At 31.6% G+C, this 16,382-nt stretch overlaps 1 protein-coding gene across 13 annotated transcripts in view; it reads right to left on the reverse strand.

Annotated features, from left to right (window-relative positions):
* Positions 1–16,382, reverse strand: part of LOC145256445 (SRSF protein kinase 1-like) — a 583,024-nt gene that overhangs the window by 252,533 nt on the left and 314,109 nt on the right. Inside the window, exon 1 of one of the 13 annotated variants that reach the window (XM_080115366.1) lies at positions 13,055–13,176. The exons of 11 other annotated variants lie outside the window; for them this stretch is intronic. In XM_080115366.1, the coding sequence (XP_079971492.1) occupies positions 13,055–13,125 (71 nt within the window). In that variant the 5' untranslated portion in view covers positions 13,126–13,176. Of the gene's footprint in view, positions 1–13,054; positions 13,177–16,382 lie in introns of those variants that run through there. One more of the 13 variants, XM_080115362.1, reaches the window with a different exon arrangement.

Raw genomic sequence — 16,382 nt, forward strand, 5'->3', positions numbered from 1 at the left:
GTCAGAGAGAGATATAGAGTCAGAGAGAGATATAGAGTCAGAGAGAGATATAGAGTCAGAGAGAGATATAGAGTCAGAGAGATATAGAGAAAGGGGAGAGAGACAGTCAGAGAAAGGGGAGAGAGACAGTCAGAGAAAGGGGAGAGAGACAGACAGAGAAAGGGGAGAGAGACAGACAGAGAAAGGGGAGAGAGACAGACAGAGAAAGGGGAGAGAGACAGACAGAGAAAGGGGAGAGAGACAGACAGAGAAAGGGGAGAGAGACAGACAGAGAAAGGGGAGAGAGACAGACAGAGAAAGGGGAGAGAGACAGACAGAGAAAGGGGAGAGAGACAGACAGAGAAAGGGGAGAGAGACAGACAGAGAGAGAGACAGACAGACAGACAGACAGAGAGACAGACACAGAGGATGAGTAAAACACTTGCTGTAGGGGGTGGTTGGTAATGGAATGATTCATAATATATTAAAAAAAAATCTTACATGGCCGCTGGCAACAGGCATTTGAAATAAATCAGAGCAGGACATTTCGCCATAGTTTGTGAAGAAAGTAAAACTGAATGAAATGGACAACGGTAGCGCATATATTGGCACTAAAAGATAAAGAGAAACTGAACATAAGTAGAGAAGACCTGAAGCAGGCCAGACTGGAGGAGGTTGAGGTCACTCTAAACATGTCAAATGTCAACAACATTGGTTCAAATTGAAAAAAATAAGGTCAGTTTATTAAGGGTGAAAACAAATGTGGTTTCTATTATGACAGATTTTAATCTTAAAATAAAACAAAAATACTTTTTTTGTATCACAGAAATAATGTTTAGGGTCATGTACTTGATATAAGTTGTGTCTTCAAATATCTGTAGAAGGCTTCATCTATGGACACGGGCTTGTTTTACTATAGACCAAAAGTTTTTTTTTTAATTCTTAAAAGTTATCAAGAAACCAATATATAATAAATGAATGTTACCAAAAGCAAAACAAGATACTCTTCTACCTACTTTAAGTTTTTGGTGTTTTAACTTGCTTTAAAACGTTGAAGTTTGAAATGCAAGTAGTGTCAAACGTTTAAGAGAAACAACAAAGATGGCGGACATGAAACCTCCACTTTGGAATCTCGATAAACCCTCAAAATTAACATAAAACCAGAAATCCACCCAATAAATGGCTGCGGCACTTAATATAGTATTCTCTAGCCATCCTTGCGGTTTAAAATGATATTTCGTCTGCTGACCATGCTCACGTAAAAAATGGCATTTTAGCCATGACAGGCCGCATTTATGCCTGAAATGGCATTTTTGCCAACAATAGGATCATGAAATAGAAGTTTTTGAATGATAGTTTTTGTTGTTTTCTTTTTTTTTCTTAACTTTAATGATTATTTCATTTCTAATAACATTTATCTATATACTTATACAGTTGAGATTTTCTCACTATGACATTGATACTAAAACCCTACTTTTTCTATTTAAAAATTATTAAAACAAACGTTTGCCAGCTCTATACTGCCTAATTGGTATTCCACCACCATATATCAGGCGAGATGTCATCACCAGAATAGAACCGTACAAACAGCTTAACGACCACAGGCACTCACTGTTTGGCCACCAATCAGTGAGACAAAGACTAAAATCTTGCAGTAGCTTCATCAATATATAGAGGAAATGGATCCCAGGCAAACTGCCTCCTATAGGATGGAACGATGGCGAGACTATAACAGCAGGAATAAAAATGAAGCCCCACCAGACCCAAAAGAAACACTCCCCCAGGGTTCAAACCTTGGTAGAAAAATCTAGGTGACTAAATAGAGCCAGAGCAGGCAAAACAAAAGACAATTTCCACAAGTGGGGCCTAGACCACGGCCACCAAGAGTAAGAAGGCCTGTTAACTGAAAAATGTCTGCAAGAAATGTAGGTAAGATTTGTCAGACTTTCAGTACTATATGAGGGCCATTTGAAAAAGAGCAATAAAAAATTTTTAAAAAGAAAAAGGAACACAGTTCGATTAATACTTAAACTGAACTTTATTCAATATAAAATATAAATATTATCTATGTAAAATTAATTTTAAAGCAATATACAATTTTATACTGATAAAACTGAATTATGAATTTAGGGAACAAACAATTAAAGAAACATTAAACATTTTTTGGCCTTCGGAACAAGATCACAGTATAGTATCTGTTTTGATGCTACACTTTATCTTTTCTGTCCTCGGTCAGTGGAGGAGAAATCTTTCGTGACTGAGACAATTTTTATTTTTGTTCCTATCCAAAGTGTCCCTTATTGGAAAGCTGGATTTTGCCCACAAGATTATATGTTGAAATATTTAAATAACTTTTACTTTAAATGCAGAAATTATATTTAAAGTTTTGGTTCCCTGTTCTTCTATGTCCATTTTTTCCCCCATGTTTTTCATCAAAATGTGTAGCGTATTATTTATCTCACAGGCCATCATCAGTGATTGCTCACTGACAGTAACCTTTGGTGCTCCCTGGAGACCAAGTGACAACAAGTCTCCCTAGATTTCCAGTGTTCTCCACCTCTTGTGCAGATGATTGCATGTTATCGCAACAGCCGTCACTGATTTCTCGTTGGCATTGGCCAGGTTTCCTGGGGTTTGGGTGACAAAATTTCTCCCCAAGGTACCAAATTTGAACTGCACACTTCCAGTGGAGATTTGGTTAGTACTCTCCCACCTCGGTCTTTCTATTCTCCCTAACCATTCACAACTAGTTGGAGTGGCGCCAGTCGATGTCATCTACACCAGTTTATTATTATTATAATAATAAGGGTGAGTGTGCAGTGTACGCACGTGTATTTTAAATATTATTTCCAAGTTAAATTAAATTTTAGGTTTGTATTACTGTACACAGACTCGAAAAAATTATCAAAAAACAAATATATAACAAATGTTATCAAAGGCAAGATAAGTTACTCTTCTACCTATCTGGAAAGGTTTTTAGTTGTTTTACTCACTTTAACACACGTAATCGCTTCGAAAATCATACAATGTTCATCGATATATTTTATTTGTTATATATTTGTTTGTTTTTTTTGACAACTTTTTCGAAACTATGTGTATAGTAAAACAAACTCGTCATGTAAATTATTTACAGTTAAAATGTTATAAAAAGCAAAAACTTGAAGTTTTAAATATATTTCAAAGAAATAAATTACGCCCGGTGCTAAAATATTGAAAATTCTCCGATCGTAAAAAAAAAAAAAAACTGCCGTGAAAAATGCTAACTATATTTGGAAATACTCAGCGAAAAGTTTTATTTATAATGAAAAGAACGGACTGAAAAATATTATATAAAAATTGTTTGTTTTGCAATAAAATGAAATATTTGACTTTCTTGATAGAAATTAAAGGTTCAAAAACTAATTCACTTACTATAGTTTGTTAGATTAAAATTCTCCTAATGTGCGATTATAATAATTATTATCCAAATGGAGACTTGTTCTTTCTCTTTAGAACATACATGGACAATCGGTAATATATATTGGTAGCCATGGATAATCGGTAGCCATATCTTTTTGCCTATTAGCGTGACCAGGTGGTTGAATACCGGAAGCTGTCTATACCTACAACTTAATTAGGAAGTGACGTTATTCTGTCATATGCATCGGCCTTCTTACTGTCGGTAGCCACGCCTAGACACCTCACCTTTATGTCCATGTGGAGCGGTACAAACGAAGCACCACCTTAGGGAAAACTGCCAATTGGGTTCTCATTGCTCAAACCAAGACCTTAAGGCGGCAAACAGCACCGCCATGCGATGGGTTAATTACTATTGCGATAAGATATGATGATTAAAACAAACTTAATATACTCAGTCATTAATATACAGGCGACTTAATTAAGGTTAACTAATTTGCATATTCCTTTGAAAACGACCGTTCATTAATTAATTATTCATTTTTATGGTTTCTTATTAAAGGATTGATTTAATTTAACTATTATGCTTGATTCTATTTATCCAGAGTTCTAAATCATGCATAATTGTGTAGAATTTAGAATGAAAACCTACATACACGGACACACATATATATATATATATATATATATATATATATATATGTATATATATATATATATATATATATATGTATATATATATATATATATATATATATATATATATATATATATATATAGGTAAGTGACCTTGTATGTGGGTTCACAACTTCTACCAAATTGTTGAATATTCAGTTTACATATTTGAAACTTGATATATAAAGTATTTGGAACTTTGAATAAATTTGATTTTTAGACTGTAAAAGTAATCTTTAAGGGGTCAAAATTGAAAAAAAAAAAGAAAAAAAAAAAGAAAAAAAAAAAGAAAAAAAAAAAGAAAAAAAAAAAGAAAAAAAAAAGAAAAAAGTTGGCTGTGGCAAAAGTAAATCGACTAATTTCTGAGCATGCATACATATTCATTTTTAGCTTGAACTCAATTTTTAGCCTTTTTAACCATCTGGTGATAGCATCAATGTCGTTTTTCTAAAAACATTTTAAATCACTACTTATATATATTGGGTCCCAAATAATCTATAATATAAATCTCACCTGTCTATTTAAATGTATCTATATATGCATATTTGCCTAAAACTTGACAGAAGCAACGCATTTTCACAAGATGGGTATCATTTTGAAGCTTGACCCTTCGGATGACAAATATTGAAAAATTGGCTAAAAGCATTAATTCCTTCACCTTCAACTGGGCACTTTTCTACAGATAATATTTTTGAAAGTCATCCCCTCTTTGATTGTCTAGCCTTAATTTAAACCTACATCACTTCCAGTTTGGCGATGGGTGCAACAGCAAACATGTCAATTTTTTTTTTTTTCACATTCTTTTCTTCCTTCGTGATACGGGTTCAAGCCTGCCTGCCTGCCTGCCTACTATCACTTTTTTCTTTTTGCTCAACACACACCTCCAAACACCCGGGCAACGCCGGGCACTTAGGCTAGTAATTAATAGAGAATTTGCTCTATAATAATAAATATGAGATCTGCATGAATTAATATATTTAAGCGTATTTCGCCACAGGGATGCTACACTATATGAATCTGACTTTCTCACTTCAAACCTTAATCACATGACTAAGCCAACCTTGTTTTTGGGTTGCTCATGCATACTGTTGTCCTACAACAACACAACAACAACAACTAGCAAAGTTTGTTATAAATTTTGGTTTGACCAATTATATTTGGTTTTGTGAGAATCGGGACATCTAGGAATACGTTTGCCTCCATTATTAGTCATTACAGGGTTTTTTTTTGTTTTGTTTTTTAGAAGTCAATTCAACTTCAAAGCATATGGTTCAAGAACAAATTAAATCAGTTGTATTATTTGAATTTTTCTTCAGACTGTTCTCATCGAAAGTGTTTTCACAACGCTTCAGTTTATGTAACCTCCAACTTTCTTTAGGTGTGTCTTGTGAAAACAGAACTCGAAATGAAAACAGTAGTCCGAGAATTCAAATAATCAATCCTAATCTCAAAAATTCAGTACACAAAATTTCTGTTTAAAAAAAAATCATGAACGGATCTTTTTCATTAAACTGTCAATCATACGAAAAAAAAAAAAAAAAAAAAAAAAAAAAAAACTATATTTACCCTTAATTCTAAACGTATACTGTTACTACAACATAATCTATATGATTATGAAACTGGACCTTGCTTGCTTTCTTGCATCTTCAACGATCGAGCGATTCCATCTTTTAAACAGATGACAAGTTAATTTATACATCTAAGCGTATAAGCGTGGCTCAGAGGCTAAAAAATGAGGGTGGAGAGTTCTATGTTTTGGTTTCGATTCTAGCTGATGGCACTCAAGTCATATATATATTTTGATCTCACTACTATATATTAAGTTTAATATAATAAACAGAATTGTCTCTATGATAATAAACATGTATTCTGTAGGAATTCAAATTTTCAAGCATATATATTACGACCGGGTAACGCGAGGTGACCTGCTAGTATGCAATATTAATTTTAAAATATAAACAGTTAATAAAACTGTTTATATTTTAAAATTAATATTACACATTAGCAGGTCACCTGGCGTTGCCCGGTCAAGGCCAAGCTGTTTTGAGTTTAAAGGAGCAAAATGTTCATTCAAATAGATTTCACCTTCAACAAATTGTTTATATCAGTATACATTAAAGGATTCAATAGCAGCCTTGACCTAGAAACATTATAAAGATGCAAATAGAAATAACATTTCACAAGAACTTGCGATTTTCTTAAGCATGCATGATCATATTCGATTTAACTTTTGTTTTACATACTGGCATGTGTTGGACAGCTTTAAGAAACTGATTCCCAAACTAATTGACCTTTGACGCACATCTTTATCCCTCAGGTCTATTTTTACGACTTGTTTTCCCTGGACTTCCTCTGAACTGAACCTATCACCTTAAAACTGTTCTACAACTAACCCAATATCTCGTCCATTATTTCAATGTGAATATACCATCAAAGTGTACTCTTCTGCACATCTCTCCCTATACTATCCAGATTTAGTCTTCCTCATCACAACTAAGTTTGTCTTTAGGATTCACATTACACATCATATGGTCGCACTTTCTTCTTCATAACTATACAGGTTTCATTTGCATATATGACACTGTACCACATTGGCACCTGCTCCACCCTGTGCTCCAATGGCATAAAGTAAAACTTGCAGAAAATCATCCAGATATACTTTATCTACAAAAGTTCTAATTAAACGCCATTGTTTTATATTTCTTGCAGACGATTGGGTTATCATTAGGGCTGTGACAACAGCAGTCTTTTCATTGTTTTGACTTGAGTATATATCCATTAATATCTTATGCTTTAGACGGATGTGGTTCTCGGTTGATTAAGTGTCTGTGTCAGATATATACCCGAGAATGAAAAGAATATTCTGTTGTCACAGCCCTAGTTATCTCTTAACCTACCAGTACTTATACCGTGCCTGTGTATCCAATGTTTACAAAAAAAAAAAAAAAAAATGAATTGCATTCTACGTCAACTGACCAGAAGAGCTTTTCTCTTTTGAAGGAAGCTTTCCAACACTACAATCACAGCAAATCACTTTAGTCTTGTTAACGTTAACTTGGAGATTTTAACTTTCCAGAACACAAACTGAGAGGTAACATTTTGTAAGTACCTAGCAAGTGGTGTCTTGCAATGCCAAAATTAAGAAAATATAAGATTTTAAAGTACTAAATTTATCAAGACACATTTATTTGTGTGTGTGTATACAATATATATATATTTATTTATTGATATTTATTGCTCCAAACAAGGCATAACACCAACTTGATGTACAAACTCTAAAAGATGCTTATTGTAAAGACAGGTGATGCCTACTGACCATAGTATTCACTAAAAGTAAAGGATATAGGTGGGATGAAATCAGCAACAGAAGTCCACAAGAAGTTACTGGGATAGGAAATCAAAACCGTGAATTAAAGACAACTAAAGAAACTAGTCTGTAATAACTTATATATATTTATTATTTTTTAAATAAATATTAAGTTATTACAGACTAGTTCCAGATATATTGTGTTGCCAGATTGAAACATTAGCAGGCAGAGGGTTGAGTACAAATACAATTTAAGATACGAATATCCTAACTTACGATTTTTCTGAAAGTAGACATATTGGATTTATAGAAGCAAGAAATAAGTATCCATTTTCGTCTATGAAAATGAAATGGGAAATAACTCTGATGGCTTAAATAACCTTACTTCTGTTTTTAAGGCAAATGGTGTCGGCTAATAATCTAATATAAAAAAGGCAAAATGTGTGTGTGTTTGTATGTCATGTAAACACTTTTGACAGACGCATCAAACCATGAAAAATCGGTATCGTTTTAAAGCTCTGTCTCTTGGACGACAAATATAAAAAAATTAGCCAAAAACATTAATTCTTTCACCATCAACCGCATCCAACTGGGTTAAAACCGATACCATCTGAAAGAGCATTGCCCTGGAATGCCTACTGTTTTGATTTTCCTCCCCTACACCACTGCTCCAGACCTGGACAATGCCAAGCACCCAGGCTAGTCTATTATATAAAGGCGACGTGTTCGTGTGTTTATATGTCAGCTAAAAACTTGTCATCCGCATTCAACTGGGTCAAAACTGATACCATCTGAAAGAGCATTGCTCTGGATGCGTAATATGTGAAAATTAGAAAAAAAGATTAATTCTATGGCAGTCAACTGAACCACTTTTTGGAAGGGAGGAGGGGTGGGGTTTTTTCACCAGTTACACATGCATATCAAACTAAAACTGTTTAAAAAGCTTATTTCGCAATGTCATGACAAGCACTCGTGGCTGTGGGGGCAAAAGTGTTTGTCTATAAGTTTCTGCCTTCTTCCCCTCTTTCGCATTTTTTTTTTTTTTTTTTGTGGCCGCATGAGCACTCCTTTAACTGAAAGAAAAGTTGTTTTGATTCATTTATTTTTATTTGGGAGAGGGCAACAAAAAGTGCTCAATATCATGAGAATACTATTTCGTATACCTTCTGCCAAAATATCTAGTAGGGAGGTTGTCACTTCTTTTTTTGAGCAATTACATTTGTTTTTTATCCGTTCTTTTATTTTTGAAATTGGTGTGGGGGTATTGACGTTGCTCACGATGAAAAACTGCTCAATATCCTAACTATAGCAAGTGTATCCAAACGGAACTTTATGAATACCCGTGCAACGCCAAGTATCCATGCTAGTTAAATATAAATTAAAAATAAATAAATCAACTTAAAATATTTCTAAACAGAGTAATTAATAAAATTCTATTACAACCAACAATTGAGTTAATTATGAAAATATATTTTCTTTAATTTATTATGCAAATGACATTACTTCTTGAACGTAGATTTTATTTGAATAAATAGTATATATAGAAATCATGCGGAGTTGAAAGTGTGTAACCGTAAGTTTTCAATGTAAAAATTAATTTGTGAAACCGTGTACCTTTTGAACATATTAATCAAATTATGAACAAACAGATAAGAATACGACTATTGTAACAGATATAGTTTTTAAATAATTTTTGTGCATGTTACATATTTTAGGATATACCATGGTTTCATTGAGGTGGATTACCTTTTAAAAGCCGATAAAATTCGATTAAATCCTTAGTGACTCACAAAATGAAAAATCAAAGAAATTCTATTTATTTTCATTTCGTGAGTCAGTAACAATTTGATTGGAATTTTAACGGCTTTTAAAAAGGTCAATCATGGTACATCTCTGAAATATGTGACAATTGTTTAATAAATAATTTGAATTTTAGCTCTCACATTTGCGAATGAGTACTTCATCGATTTCTTTATTTTTCAACACATTCCAACTAATTATATATATATATATATATATATATATATATAAGAATAAAACATGTATAAATACATTTGAAGCCAAAACTGCAACGCAAATTTTTTTTTTTTATAAAATAAACAGTGGACACTTCATCGAACTATCTTCCACTACATCATGTCGAGGAAGAAGAGAAATATACATATTTTATTCTTCAAATTTCACTCGGCGCTTCGAACAGATATACACAAACTACCCAGATTTTCAAAATGCACTACCACGCGTCACCTATGCGGCTTCATAAAAACCCCGCAGTTAACAACATCACGTGAACTCTTCATCGAACTATCTTCCACTACATCATGTCGAGAAAGAAGAGAAAAAAAGATTGATAAAGAAGTCTTACTCCGAAATATATTTATTTAAAAATAAACACCTGTTTATTTCATAAAAAAAAAAAATTTGCGTTGCAGTTTTGGCTTCAAATGTATTTATACATGTTTTATTCTTTAAATTTCACTCAGCGCTTCTTCGAACGGATATACACAAAAAATAACTACCCATATATATATACATACATACAAGCCTTATAACATGTTTTCATTTGTATAACAATGGTGGTGCCACAGAAAATTAAACCTTGTACAAAGATCAAAGAACTGTTTTGAGATTTTACTGAAAATTCAACGGTGATTTTAATTTTGTATTAGACTTGTTTAACAAAATTATACACGTCTTCCTCCATATTGGATAGCCATAAAACAGCAGAACTGGACCTGTGGCATAATTGATAGAGTACTTTGTAAAATTTAGTTGTAAAAATTACACTTCTGGAGGTTGATGGATCAATCCTTAGTGTGAGAGACACTCAAAAAAACAATTGCAAATTATTTTGTACTTCCACCCAGTCATGGCTCACAGAATGAGAGCATGCTACTCCTGTGGATTAAATGAAAGGTTGCGCTCAAAATTCCGAGCTAATTCCCCCAAATTTAAGAGAAAAATCACAAAGTTTTACAAGATACACTTGAAGAAGGTCGGTGGTTACATCGATCAAAACATTATGAAAATAACACTCCAGATATGAGAACAAAAGCCCAAAGAAGTCCGATATGAATTATCAATCCTCATCTAAAAAATTCAGAAACATGATAGCAAAAATCGAGTTTTTTTATTTTGTTTATAACTTGAAAGTTATAGAAAAACAAAACACACAAATATATATATATATATATACACACACACAAAGACTCTTGAAAGTGATTTTAAATGTAAGAGCATAATAACATAGAAATAAGATTTATTTAACAACAGAAGAATAAAACAATTTTGTTTTTCTTTAAATAATTTTGAGACGAACAACAACTGGAATAACAACTCCGTTACAAGATAATGTTAAAAATAGAACAAAACATTTTATTAAAAATGAAAGGACTTTTGACCGCCAGAAGTCTGAAATTCGTTATTTTTTTTTTTTTTTTGTATATATATATATATATATATATATATATATATATATATATATAATTGCCGAAAAACTTTTTTGCTGGAAAATGCAGAACAAGCACATGATTATGCTAAAAGATATTAAATAACAATATCACAATAGATTGGGGGGGGGGGGCATGTGGGCCCCCCTACATGAGTGAAAAATTTACTTTTACCATTACTAATGTTTGTGTAAAATTAAAAAAAAAAGTCCAAGCTCCGCTTATGGAGAAAAGTGCAAACAACGAAACAGGAGTAAATTTCTTGGTCCAATCTCTTCTTTGTTGGGGACCACACAAGATTTATATCTATTATACGAGTCAATGAGAGAATACCCCCCTCTCTTATCTAGATATTTTTCCCCATACTCAAATGAAATATGTTAACATTACATTAGTTCTGGGATTGCATTTGTCCAAAAAATTATTTTAATTCTTTCAACTGATTGTAATTTACAATTAACTGAACAAGTCGTTTCTCTCAGCTATGATATGCTTATATTCCGCTTCTCACTATTTCTAATGTCACAGTGATTATTTTTAAGCAATTAAATAAATGTGTACACCACAAACACTTACGTAAATTAAATGACATGTCTCTTTGCTCCTTCTAGTTCTATAAAGAGGATAAAAATAATTTTACTTAAGCTATACAAGAAAGATGTTATAAGAGATGGCAGTTAATTTCATTTGAAAATTCATTAAAAAAAAAAAATAAAAGAGCAAATGAGTCGCAGATAAATTAAGTAACTATATACTTCAGTTCACTTTTTTTTTTTAGTTAATTTTCGTGGCATATATATTGATCTACCACACGCTAAAGAATAATTCAAACTTGTAGGACTAATTGTGTCAAAAAGTCATTTTTGCTAAATTCTGTTTTTTCTATTTTCACCTTTTTCAAGATTTCTGTTAAACTTATTGATTCCATCTTTATCCCAACTGGCTTCCACTGTCTATGTAAACAATCCTCACATACTTTCACACCACAACTGTGCAGTTAAAACTAATTACTTAAAAAAAAACAGGACAGTGTTGCACCGCCTTATGCCTCTTACAACGGTTAAAATAAAGATGATTGTAATCCTGATCAAATTTAAAGTTTAAACTTGATAGATCTTAAGGTATTAAAATTTAAAAACATCTTAATCAATTGATGTCTAATGATCACGGCTAGGACAACAGAATATTCTTTTGTTTTGGCTCGAGTATATATCCGTTGATATCTTATGTTTTTATATACAGTGTTGTTATTCTCAGTTGATTAACTGTGTCAGATGTATACTCAAGAGTCAAAATGGTAATGAGAATATTGTTGTCCTAGCCCTACTAATGACTATGGATCAAATTCGATACAAATCCGAAATGTTCAAATGAGGTTTTGTTCCTAAAAACCTTTAAAAAAAAAAAAAAAAAGAAAAAAAAAAAAAAAAAAAAGAAAAAAAAAAAAAAAAATTTGAAATTTGGGGAATGCTGTTGATTTTTAAAAATTGAAGGTATCTGAATTCTGACAAAGGGCTTCCACCCTCTATCATAAAACTAAATATAGCTCATATTTCAATTTCTTTTAAGCCTAGCAGCTGCGTTCCCAAATTCATAATGATCGGTTAATTAGTTTAAGAGTAACTTCTAGAAATACAACTCATACTTGTTACTTTTTAAAATTTTCAACAATACCATTATTAAACATTCTATTAAAAAAAAAAAATTAAAATTCTTCCCGTGTGAAAAATTTGTTACTTATACACTTGCAATCTTTAAAAAATAAATAAATAAACTCATAAAAAAAAAGGAGCCATGGCGCAGTGGTTAGAGTACTTGGAAAAAATCAACTGTAAAAAGTGATATTCTTCTGAAGGTTGAAGGTTCAATCCTCAGTGTAGATGACTGAAAAAATACACTTGCAAATTACTTAGGAGGACCTCTATCCAGTAATGGCTGACGGAACAAGAGCATGTGGTGTAAATAAAGGATTCCGCTCGAAATTCCGTCCCAATTCCTGAGTTCGATAAGATACATCTGAAGAAGGTCGGAGGTTACATCGACCGAATCGTTGTGAAAAAACCCCAAAAAAACAAACAAAAAAAAAAAAAAAACAAACAAACAAAAAACAAACTCAGTAAATAAATCCAAATAATACGAATAAAGAAAAACTATTAATGGCAGCTATTAAAAAGTTTTTTTTTTACTCAAACGAAGATGAAAAAAACAAAACAAACAAACGATATAGTAGTTGCGAAGTTTCTCTTACCCATGGTAAACAATCCATTCTGTACGCCGATAAAAGATCAAACACCTTGATCTGTCATACATTGGCATCATCTTTAACAGCAACTTCTTATGTCAAATTTGTTTCTCATATGTATTCTTCCAAGCCAACAAAAAAAGCTTACTATTACTTATATGACCGTTTTAAAGAGAGAGAAAAAAAGAGGGGGGGGGGGGCTCACAAAAGAAAAAGTAATATCTGTTCGATAATAAAGTAAAAAAGTTATTTTTATAATGGCATGAATAGGTAACAACTCGACCATATATTATTTACAACAGAAAAACCGAGAAAACAAACGTCATTTCCTTTTATAACAACTTAAGTTTATATATATATATATATATATATATATATATATATATATATATATATATATATATAAAAATATATATATTATTGCACAACTAGTTTATACCTGTCTCTTCAAAGGTGAAGGTACAGTACCGGGGTATGTAAATGTTTATACCTACCTGGATTCTAGTGCTTTATAAATATGTTTAAAAGGGGGGAAACAAAAAAACAATTTGCTTTCAACTAATGCTGAATACCGTCATGCCTACTTTTTTTTTTTCTTTTTTTTTTTTTGCTATTGCTATTTCATTTTTGTTGTGTTTATTTATATCTATTTTGTAAAAACCATCCATTAGATTTATGCGAGATTCAAACTAATAGGTACAAATAGACACAAATTTACAGAATTTAACTGCAACTTTAGTTTTACGCCATATCAACCATATAGTTAATCTTGTGTTACGCAAATTGAAATCATTTTAAGCTAGTTTTGACAATTTCACCATAGATCTTTGATATGAAACTTCATGATAAATAGTGTGTGTGTATGTAAAATTAAAATCAGTTTCAAAAGGAAAAAACTGATGTTTTAATTCAAAATTATGAATCGTTTTACTCAATATTAAAATAGCTCTAGGATATCTATACCTATTGAGCTTATTATATATCTACATTACAAGGAGCACTGTTTTCTTTTAATAGTATTAATACATTTACTAGTACATTAAAATAATATCTGCTCTTTAGACTCCAAGTCTAATTCCCTCTGAAAATTATATATATATATATATATATATATATATATATATATATATATATATATATATATATATATATTGTGAATTAAAAATCTTGTTATTGAAAAGTTATTCAAATAAAAAAATTTAAAAAAAACTGTAAGGACGGTATATACAATTTTAATTATCCGACAAGTAGTTCAGACACATACACACTTTTTATTTGTTTTTACATAAACATTAATATGTCACTACACATTCATGAGCAGGTTTCGGTCAGTCAGTTACTAGTAACTAGAGACTTCTTCAGGCGATATAGCTTACACAAATGTTTAGTCCATAATGAAAATTATTCAGGTCTTCAGGGTCACGAAATTATCAGGTCACATTACATGTTTCTTAAAAATAGAGATAAAATAAAAAGGGAAATTATACATACATATGTACATATTACAAGGAAAATAAATACAGACAGGATTTCAACCATAGTCTAACCGTCAGATATATTTATTTTATTAATTCTACTTTTAATTGATATTCAAGATACGTCATCCATGTAATATCAGATACCCAGTAAGACCCACATATTTATAGAATATTTTGTAGCATCAGTTTTCAAAATCTTCATGAGAAAATGTTCTAAGACGGTTTTGAAATGATTCCACAGTAATGGTAGCATCCATTAGGCTGACCATGCAACCTCACACAATGACCGAAAAATCTCCAGAGATTTAAAAATAAATAATTGCTTAATTCAAATATGATATGAAAACCAGCAAAATAAGACCATGTAAATGTGGGTGCTTATAAAATCTTTAAACTGCAAAATAATTATGTGCGGCGAGTTTTTTTTTTTTTTTCTTCTTCAAGTTCAAATATCTAATCAGAACTTGAGATTATGGAAGTCAGGGTTGATCATGCAAGTTAAACCGTTATGCCAACAGAAAATACACGAAGGTGTGTGTGTGGGGGGGGGGTTAAAAAACAAATAACGCAAAACATGTAATAACAGATTAATTGGGGAGATAAATGCATCTTGAAAATATAAACACTAAATTTAAGTTAGGAAAATAAAGCAAAACATGTTTATCTACTATATATATATACACACACACACGTGTGCGTGTGTGTGTGTATATATATATATATATATATTATAAAAATAAAACTGAATGTCTGCGTGTGTGGTCACGAATAGACTCCTATATGGTTGACTATTTTAAAAAACTGATTACATATAATGATAGATGTATCGACACACAGGAATGGATATTTTGATCTGACGGAAAGGTGGTTCATTAAAATTGTGGGGTCTGCGTTCGCGCCTGGTCCACAAAGTATGGAAATAAAAAATTAAAACGTTTACAAGTGTTTTTGATATAGATGTACATAAGAATACTTTGATAAGTATGTTTTAACTTAAATAGGGATGGTATAATAAAATTGTGGGGTCTGCGTTCGCGCCTGGCCTCCATAGAATGGAAATAGGCACAAACTTTAATAAAGACTTTTCATATCTATCGTAAGTATACTTTGATAATCATGTTTCAGTTTGAAGAAATATGGTATAATAAAATTATGGGGTGTTTGTTCGCACCTAACCTCCATAGAATGGAAATATGTCACAAAGTTTAACAAGGTTTTTTAATGTATATCCACAGAATATTGTGATAAGTGTTTCAGTGTGAACAGGTATTGTATAATAAATTATGGAGTTTATCTATTTTATTTTTACTTTCATCATATTTTGCTTTGGTTTTGATACCCCCAAATTCGAAGCTATCTCTTTACAACCCTTCCTTTTCATAACCTATCATACTTTCATGAATCAGAGTCCATTTTCTGTAGGCTGTTTTTGAACCAAGTCAACGACGGATACTTTTGCTAGTATATATATATATACGATTTTGTTATTGGCGTTTTTAGTGATATTAACTTCGAAACGCTGTTTTTATTCTTTTTCCCGCTACCTTAGTGGTTTTTTAACTATAAGCTCTTATTGTTATTCACATATATATATATATATATATATATATATATATATATATATATATATATATGTGTGTGTGTGTGTGTGTGTGTGTGTGAATAGATCACCCTTATTTTTTATGGGACATTTTTATTAAATATATTTTTACGTGCATAAAAATATACCTATGGACACTCCTGTTTCTGGTTTTTAGCCTTCGTAAGCACATAATGTATGGAATCATTTCGAAACCATCTTAGAACATTATGTCACGAGTTCGATCCTGACCTGTGCTGACGAAGGCTAAAAAGCC

The sequence above is a fragment of the Euprymna scolopes genome, chromosome 32, assembly GCF_053919585.1.
Source record: "Euprymna scolopes isolate OS-2025 chromosome 32, ASM5391958v1, whole genome shotgun sequence".
NCBI classification, from domain to species: Eukaryota; Metazoa; Mollusca; class Cephalopoda; order Sepiida; family Sepiolidae; genus Euprymna; species Euprymna scolopes.